General features: G+C 46.1%; 1 protein-coding gene across 1 annotated transcript; it reads left to right on the top strand.

Annotated features, from left to right (window-relative positions):
- Window positions 1–6099: 6099 nt before the first annotated feature.
- Window positions 6100–8893, top strand: LOC102421066 (zinc finger protein 501-like). The gene is made up of 2 exons (XM_014450076.1): window positions 6100–6220; window positions 7494–8893. Exons 1-2 carry the CDS (start codon window positions 6100–6102, stop codon window positions 8891–8893), a joined length of 1521 nt encoding a protein of 506 aa, XP_014305562.1.
- The last annotated feature ends 940 nt before the right edge of the window (window positions 8894–9833 follow it).

Here is a 9833-nt window from a genome sequence, read left to right as displayed (position 1 = left end):
TGCCATCTGCCCAAACTTTTTTTCTGAGGTTCACTGCTTTGGAAGTTGGGAGTGATGGTTTAGGGCAGCAGTTCTCAACCTGTGGATCTCGACCCCTTTGGCGGTCGTACGACCCTTTCACTCGGGTCGCCTAAGACCATCCTGCATATCAGATATTTACATTATAATTCATAACAGTTGCAATAAGACAGTTATGAAGTAGCAACGAAAATAGTTTTATGGTTGGGTCACAACATGAGGAACTGTATTTAAAGGGCCAGAAGGTTGAAAGTCAGTGGTTTAGAGCAACCTGGGGACAAAGTCCACCTGTATGAGGAGACAGGCACCAGTCCGGATGGACTTCCACTGTCATTTCCTTCCCATCCCCACTCCTCTTCTTGGCCATGCACAGTCCCCACAAGAGGCGGGCACCCTGTGGTCATGTTAATGGGGCCCATTGAGTAAGTATGTCAGGTTCTCCTCCTGACCACCTGAGTTTGACTTCAGCCTGTTATGTGCTCTGACCAATGAAATGTGCTGGGAGTGAAGCCTGTGACCTCTAGCAGAAGAGTCTGGAAACACAGAGACTGGCCATCTCCTATGTCCATCTCTGATAACACCCAGCAGGAATCTACATGGGTGGTCTCTCCTATATCCTGGTCTCAGGGGAACAAGGGTGAACATGGGGTATGAACAAGAAAGACACCTTTTTTGATAAAAGACCCTAAAACTTTGGGAATGTTTATTACCAATAATAAGATCTAGCTGGTCCTAATGGGCATGCGTCACCTATTCTACCCTCTAGAAGGGAGCAGAGCCTAACATTAGAAGCCAGAGCTGTGTTATAGAGACACATGGGTTTGACTTCCAGCCCTGCCTTTATTAACTCTACAATAACGCAATTTACCTCAGGTCTCTGAGTCCTGATTTCATCTTGACAACATAGATCATGAAACGATCTCAAGTCGTGGAAAGGTTTGAGTGAAATTATAGTAATGCAGGTAAAGCATTGAATCCAGGGCCAGGAACATGTAGTGAACATTCAGTAACTGTTAGCTCCATAGCTGCACAATGTGTGCTGACTGCAGACATGCAGACAGTGTAGGAAATGTTGACTTGTTGGCCTCTGTGTCCTTTGAAATATTGCTTTTAAGCGAATAGGATAGAATTATGTATATTTTCTCACAGCCTTATTTTTCTCTTAATAATGTGCTCTTTCTGTGTTAAAAATAAAAACTCTGGCCCTATCCAGTTTGGCTCATTGGATAGAGCGTCGGCCTGCAGTACGAAAGGTCCCACGTTCGATTCCGGTCAAGGGCATGCACCTAGGTTTCGGGCACATCCCCAGTAGGGGGTGTGCAGGTGGCAGCTGATAGATGTTTCTCTCTCATTGATGTTTCTAACTCTCTATCCATCTTCCTTCCTCTCTGTAAAAAATCAATAAAATACATTTTATAAAATGATAATGAAAAAAACAAAGAACTCTGAGGGCTGGAGTGGTTCCGATTTTTGAGTGTCCTCCCACATACACAAAGGTTGCAATTTCTGGTGAAGCCACAAAGACAGGTTCCTGGCTGGATGCCCAGACGGTGGGTAAGGGAGGGGAGGAGGCACCCCACTTGTGTTTCCCTCTCTCCCTCTCATTTTCTCTCTCAAAATAAAATTTTAAAAAAGTAACTATCTACATATCCATTTAGATTTGTAGTCTTCAGGAATAATTTGCATAATTTTTACCTCAGGGAGCATTCTGACCTTCATGGAATCTGAAATAATATCTCCAAAAAGAGCTCAGTTGCAGACAACACTCCCCATACCCTGCGACCAGCCACCAAAACCTAAGGTTGCCATTTCCCACAGCCATTCGGGCGCAACAACACCAATATTCTCAATGACCAGCCAGTGACTGCGATCCTAATGCCACCTGCGCAGCCTGGAAAGCACCTTACCCAGAGGGTAATGCGCCTAATGATGTCTGCGTTTAGCCAATGAAAGCCCAGGAGAGGCGCATGAGCCTGGCGCTCATTGGTTTGGGCGTGACTCCCAGATTAGTCCTCCTGGTGGTCATTTTCACCTCCTGTTCTATCGACTTAGAGGCACCAGCGGGCAGCATCAGGACTAGGACAAGCCATCAGAGACAGCGTCCCTGCTGTTCAGAGGGTGTCTGAGGCTTGTTGACCTGCAGCACGCGGGATTGAGGTCTCCATGCTTCCCGGACTCCTCTCTGCTCACTGAGGTCAACTCAGCCTCTCCCCATTTACCCTCCACCTACCACGCTGTCAGGCCCTGCAGCTCGCGTCCCAGCACCCAGAACAGTGAGTAGCTTGTAGGTGACACAGCATGTGACGGGGTGAAAGACGTTGAGGGGCTGCAATGCCGCTCAGTCAGGCAGTGGGGCTGTGGCTGAGCTGTGAGGACTCGGGAAACCCAGGTCTGTTTTGTGTTTAAAGGCAACAAAGAAGATGAGGCAAAGTTTTGTGTGAGGCGTTTTACTTTCATCCTCAGGACGCTGGGGCCATGGGTGGTTGTGAACAGCAGAGGGACGTTGTCTGAGGTAGGGTTCTAAACATTTCCCCAAACTGCTGATAAGAATCACACCTTAAAAGGGAGAGGAGAGCAGTTAGGGATGGGAAGGAGGAGTCTTTTGAAAGATAAGGAACTTGGCAACAGTGTGCACTGAGGACTGAGCCCTGGAGGAATGCATGTATCACTCAGCACCAGACATGGGCCAGGGCCCTGAGCAGCCTGAGCCCCTGGATCCTGGCGTTGGGTGCCAGGCCGTCAACAGACGTTTAGTTCCTACAGGTTCCTGCTGGTGAGGAGCCGCTGAGGGGACTGGGCTGTGGGGCTGATGTCAGGGCCTCAGACTCTTGTGGCCTCTGAGACAGTGGGGTCCTGGGGCTGTCCAGCCTCTCTTCCTGCCCTGGGACATAGGGACATAAAAAGAGACACAAATCCTAAGTCCATGACTAGGGTTTGATGAAGTGGTCCATGGTTTTCTAGCAAACAGTGGAATGAGATGTGGGAGGTCGTTCCAGGCACAGGTTTCAGATGTGGCAGAGGCTCAGAGTGAAGACAGCTGGTTCTGGAACTGCAGGAATGCTATTCCCTTTAATGGGAATAGGTAAGAATGGGAGCGGAGTCAGGTGTAGAGGAGCTTTGTGACAACACGGTTGTCTGTTCTGCAGGTGATGGGGGCAATGGGAGATTTGGAGCAGAGGAGACAGGTGATGTGACTCAGGTCTCATTAGAAGCCCTGTGGCTGCAGCATGGAGAGCAATATGGGTGATAGGGAGGTGGTGAGATCGTCTGGGAGAGTGGAATGGTAACTGGCCCCTGATGGTAGCCCTGGAGATGGAAGACACAGTTGGATCTGGGATTGGTATTTTAGGTGTGGCCACCTTTATTATCTAATTTTGAGTTTGAAAGTGAGACAGGGTTGGGTAAGAGTCAGAGATGAGATGAAGGTTTGTATTTAGCATCTGAGGATTTGGAAGCACCTTCATCTGGCATGAAGACATTCATAGTGGGAAGGTTCATGTTCATTGCAGATAAACACGAACAAACACTTACTTTGGCCTGTTAGGGTGTGAGATATTTCAGAGAGCAGTTAAAGAGCATCTGGAACTCGGAGGAGTTGTTCAAGACGAAGATGACTCAAAAGGAGTGAAGACCGCCTGGACCAGAGGGGAGTTGTAGATCATCATTTTATTTTAATTCGAGGCCCTAGGTCAATGGAAAGAAGGTGAGTTTTGGTCTGGTGCATATTTACTCATTGAACACTCACCAGAAATATTCTGTGAGCCTTGGTGTGGCCAGACTGAGTGAAACAACCCAGGCTACACCAAGGCTCACAGAATATTCCTGGTCCATGTTTAATAAATAAATATGTACCAGCCCCATTTTCACCTTGTTTCCATCGTCTTAGGGCAATGATCGGCAAACTCATTTGTCAATAGAGCCAAATTTCAACAGTATTTCTTCAAAATAGACTCACCCAGGCCAAAAACTGACTTCTGCGAATGGGCCACGAAGTTTCAATCACACTGTATGTTCGCGCCCACACGTGGTATTTTGTGGAAGAGCCACATTCAAGGGGCCAAAAAGCTGAATGTGGCTCATGAGCCACAGTGTGCCGACCACTGCCTTGGGCCTCCAATTAAAATAAAATGAAAATACATCCTGCATATCAGATATTTACATTATGATTAGTAATAAGCAAAATTACACTTATGAAGTAGCAACCAAAATAATTTTATGCTTGGGAGTCACCACAACATGAGGAACTGTATTAAATGGTCGCCGCATTTAGAAGGTTGAGAACCACTGGCTTAGGGGCATGAGTGGCCATCAGTGAGATTCACTGAGCATGGGGTGAAGTTTACTAATCCCTCCTTTGTAAAACTGCTGTTTAAACTACTCTGATATTCTTAGAAAGTCTCTTATTCTGGAGGTGAACTCTGTTATTTTTAGGCTGGAAAATAACTTTGCTTTTTTGTTTGAATAGAAAAGATAAACTTAATTGTCTGACCTTGCAAGCTAGCCATCTAACTAATATGCTCATATTGATGCCAGGTGCCTGTATAGATATGATACTCAAGGGTACAAGTGTCTGTATAGATATGACAGGTGTTTGCTAGATATGATATGTACTCAAGGTTACAAGCTGTCTACAAAATTAACTGACAGAAGGGCCTAAGAAAGATATAAAAAGAGAATTATTCCTCCTTTGGGTGTTCACAATTTGACAGAGGTACTGTGCTCTGAACCTGCACCCAATAGAGATAACTCCTAACAGGCTCATTAAGGCATCTTGTCCAGCTCGCTGTTTATTAATACAACAGGGGTAGAGGGCCATCGGCCATGAGACTTGAGTGGTGAGGGCTGTGACGGGGGATGGGAGATCATGTGCAGCACTGGTGGAGGTGGGCTCTGGATATCTAAGACGTGATGTGGTTCTCAATAGGTGAGGTTGAAGGAAAACACCATCAGGGAGTGAGGCCTTTATAGCAGGGCTCACGGCTGTCTCAATGAGTGTGGACTCTCAGAGTTGGTGTAGAACTTATTCCTGTTTGAATTTGCCAAGCAGTCACTACACCACACCTGCTGAGTAATGAGGAGGAAGTCAAGGAGATGACTGTGGGGCTGTGGGTGTGGGAGTGCAGGTGAGAGAGAGGTGTGGGAGAAGGAGTGATGTGCCCTTGGAGAGGGGGTGTGAATTCATGGCCACAGGACACTGGATGTTGCAATAAGGGTGAATAAGGGGTGAGTCCATTTTTGGTGGTTACTGGCTGATATGAGATATGATAGGTTATGAGGAATTTTAGGGTAATTGTCTGAAATAGGGGTGTTGTGGTGAGACCTGCCAGGTGTAGAGCTGAGGTGTCACATAGATGCATACCTTCCTATGGTTGTCGAGGGCTGACACATTGATCAATGGGAAGGAGATAGCATATATTGTTGTCACTTGTGCTTGCACGTTTGCAGTGGAATGGGGAAGGGTGATAAAAACAGAGAGAAACACATTACAGAGGCTGTGAATTAGACATTTGGAAGAGAAGGTGAGTAGGAAATAAAGTGTTCTCGCCATGACAAATTTGTGTTGCCTTTGACGATGTGCCCCTGGAAATGAAGCTGTGTGAGAGAAGTGTGGTTCAAAGAATTATGTTGAGCAGATAGTGCAAGGTGATGGCCTCAACACCATGGTACCAGAGTCAGAAGAGTGAAGCACGAGGCCATGTTTTTTCATGTCTCTGAGAGAGAATCCGGGCAATAACAAGAGTATTGCGTGACAAAAGCAGTGAGAAATCATTCACATTTTCTTTATGGCCAACATCTCTCTCTTCCCTATGTGGTGACACCCACTCTATAGACAGGAGGCTGTTTGGCTTACATGTGAGGCCCAGATGTATTTTCTCTCAGCTCAACTGCCTTTATTGTTGTGGTAGGAACAGTATTTGTAGGAATATAAGGAGAGAGTGATTTTGATCGGCCGAAGGCCTGCTGTCTATTCTGATGAAGTTTAGAGGGAGCATACGGATGTGGAGGGTGGGATGTATGAAGAACTTGAAATCCTAAGAGAGAAGCTAATCATGGCTTGAACTGTCCCCATTTTGACAGAACATGAACTTTGAGGACGTGGCCATTGTCTTCTCTGAGGAGGAGTGGGGGCTCCTTGATGAGGCTCAGAGACTTCTCTACTGCAATGTGATGCTGGAAGTGTTTGCACTTGTCTCATCTGCAGGTAAGTCCTTCACGTTTGTCCCAGTGTCCTGAGGTGATGTCTACTCTTCATTTATTCTCCAAACGTAGCTCTCACAGCCACACCGTGGGCTCTACTAATATCCCCCACTGTCCTTTCAAATGAGCTGTGGCTGCCAGGGGCGAGCTGTGTGGGCAGCCCTAAGCTCTGGACTCCCAAAGCATCCCTTACACCCGCTGCTTCAGAAAATGCAAGAAGTGTCTGGCAATCAGGAGTCCTGCAATGAGCTTAATACAACCCACTTTGAACTTTGTCTACCTGGGAAGGTGACTATGTCCTCATGGCTTCCACTTCTACACCATTCATCCAGGTAAGGCTCTTTGTGACGCCTGTGCCAGGTTATGTTCTTTACTTACATGAACCATAGCTGTTCTTGTAACATCCTACCTCAATTGTTGTTTGTAATATTTCCTTTCCTGAATACTATTGCATTCCGAATTGCTCTGGGTTAGTGCTGGCTGCTCACCTCCCTTGTGTTTCATTAATACTCTGAATATTTAGTTTGTATGTATTTATAGAGTAGAAGGTGCATGGAGAACCCTGTATTTTTTCTCAGGGTGAACTAAAAAGATGGTCTCTGATGAGGGCTGATCCTATTGAGTGGAAACTGGGGGAAGGTGTCACATGAGGGCTTTTTCCAGATCACACCAGGAAACCGCTTGTAACCAACCATATTTAGGTGCAGATGCGTGTGTCCACAACTTAATTCTACATTTTCTTTACCATTATTGACATTTTGATGACTGATCATCTCATTTATGATTTCCTGGGTTTGGCTACCTTCACGTTGGTCATCTTTTTGCATCACCTGTCCCTCGGCATTGCTCCCTCTGCAGTAATCTCCTATATGGACCGGCACATGTGTTATGAGGTGCACATACATGCTTAAGTAGTACTCGAACCCCTGCTACTGAATTTTACTTGGAATAAGACATAAGCAACCTTCTGCCCACCTTGCCCATGTCACCAGCAGACAAGCCCTGGTGAGCACTGCTAGAAGAAGCAGCTGATGATCCTGCTTCAATTCCATGTGGTGCTTGCCATCTTTGTGTCATATTTCTGGTGGGGCTTTCATTGTTTTGTAATATGCAGAGTTCCAGTACTTCACAGGTGTCTTTTCCAAACCGGTCCAGCACATCTGTTATTTTCACACAATTGCATAGAATGCATGTATGATGTCCAACATATTTTTGTAATGGAACTTCCCTCATCACCGTAGTCAACATCCAGTTCCTTCTCATTTCTCTGTTTTCAGGTTGTTGGCATAACACGGATGACGAGGAGACCTGTTCTGAGCTCAGTATGTCTGTGCAAGGAGAGTCACAGGTCAGGGCGTCTCAGACAGAGCCAGCAACCCAGAGGACCCATCTGTGTAAGCGGTTTTTCTCTGTATTCAAAGACATTCTGCACCTGACTGAGTCTCAGGCAGCATACTTTGAGCAGAAAGCCTTCTTAAGTGATGAATGTGTGAGAGACTTCTGTTTCAGTGCAAACCCTCGCCAGCAACAGAGGGAAGCCAGTGGAGAGAAGCCCTGGAAAGAAGCTGTGAACAGGGCCTCGTTTGTGACCAGGTGCAGCTTCTACTTATCAGGGCTGCGTTCATCCAGGAGGGAGGGTGGGGAAGACCTGCCAGCCATCTCAGAGCTTCTCCAGCCCCAGGCCCCTCTCAACACTGAGGAGCCACACGGTGGCAGTGAGACTTCCCAGAAAATTCCCAGTGGAACAGGTCATAACCAGTGGGGTCAATGTGAAAATACTGCCAGCCACAACCAGAATGTTATTCAACATGGCCTCTGCTCTGGAGAAGTGAAATATGAATGTAACAAATATGGAAATATGTTTAGAGGAATCTCTAGCCTCATTCGACATAGGAAAGTTCACAGTGGACAAAAGCCATATAAGTGTAGTGATTGTGGGAAGGCCTTTGGATATAAGACTAACCTCAATGAACACCACAGAGTTCACACTGGAGAAAAGCCCTATGTGTGTAGTGACTGTGGGAAGTCATTCAATTATATCTCTGTTCTTAATCGGCACCAGAGAGTTCACACTGGGGAAAAGCCCTATGTGTGTAGTGACTGTGGGAAGTCATTCAAGTATATCTCCGTTCTTAATCGGCACCAGAGAGTTCACACTGGGGAAAAGCCATATGAGTGTACTGATTGCGGCAAGACTTTCAGTCAAACAAACAACCTCACTGACCACCAGAGAGTTCACACAGGAGAAAAACCTTATGAGTGCAGTGAATGTGGGAAATCTTTTAGATGCCGTGGTCAACTTTTTACCCATAGGAGAATTCACACTGGAGAAAAACCTTATGAGTGTACAGTATGTGGGCATTCCTTCAGACAACGGTGTACCCTGACTAAGCACCAGAGAGTTCACACTGGAGAAAAACCTTATGAGTGCAGTGAATGTGGGAAGTCCTTTAGAAAAAGGTGTACCCTCACCGAACACCAGAGAGTTCACACTGGAGAAAAACCTTATGAATGCAGTGAATGTGGGAAATCTTTTAAATGCTATGGTACCCTTTTGAACCATAAGAGAGTTCATACAGGAGAAAGGCCTCATGAGTGTAGTGAATGTGGGAAATGTTTTAGCCGAAAGTCTCACCTCCTTAGACACCTGATTGTTCACAATGGAGAAAAACTGTAAATGTGCACCGAATACTTTTTTTCTCATTGACAATAACAACACCTAAAAGGACCATTTGATACACATTTAACAGAACATGAACCCCTTTTATCACAACATGCACTCGGCTAGATTCCTCATTAAATTTAAAGTAGAACTGATGCTTTAGATAACTGCATGGCACTTGCTAAGCTGCTCAGGCCTACTACCCGTTTGAAATCATGGGGACTATTCCTGGCTGAGGCGATTTCACCTCCACCACCTTGCTCGCCTGAACAGGGTGCCTCAGTCACAACCCCTGCGTGGTCAGGGAAAAGGAATTCTGTGTTCTCACCTCGGCCTGAGCAAACTGTGATTACTCCAAGCTCCTGGTGGGATCTTCATTCCTTTCTGACTAGGAAATGGAGTTGATTGAGGGTTCATCCAGCTCACCCATCCTCAGCTAAGTAGAGCTTCCTCTCTCACGATATCACCTTATGCTGTGATGAATTGTTTCAGGTTCCAGTTCACCAACCTGCAAACCCATTGAATTTTCTAACACATCTCGGGATTATGATCCTTTTGTCCAGGTGCTTTTGCTCATGTACTAGTACCTTTCCTTTTGTTGGTCCTATGCATTGCCTGGATTGATCTGAAAGCACACTTGGGATCTGTCTGCATGTCCAGGGGAACAGACATTGTGGGAATCCCCAACCTGCTGTGTTTCCGAAGGTAAAGCGTGGAGTCAGAAAATCACTGTGTCCAGTATTCACTTGTAGTGCAGTGCTGCCCAAGACCTGGAAAGAAAACCGGCATGACCTGGTGGTTCTTATTTGCTGCCTGGTGCTCCTTTCATTTCGGTCTGAGGTCATCCTGAAGATGGGGGTGGGGGGCTTTGTTGTGCTTCTGTGAACAATGTGAATTATATTCTCTGTTCACAGTGTGTATTACATACTGTCAAGGTTCCTTGTGCCGTTATGAA

This window comes from Myotis lucifugus, unplaced genomic scaffold, assembly GCF_000147115.1.
Source record: "Myotis lucifugus unplaced genomic scaffold, Myoluc2.0 scaffold_1711, whole genome shotgun sequence".
Classification (NCBI taxonomy): domain Eukaryota; kingdom Metazoa; phylum Chordata; class Mammalia; order Chiroptera; family Vespertilionidae; genus Myotis; species Myotis lucifugus.
This window is presented reverse-complemented; position numbering and strand designations above follow the sequence as displayed.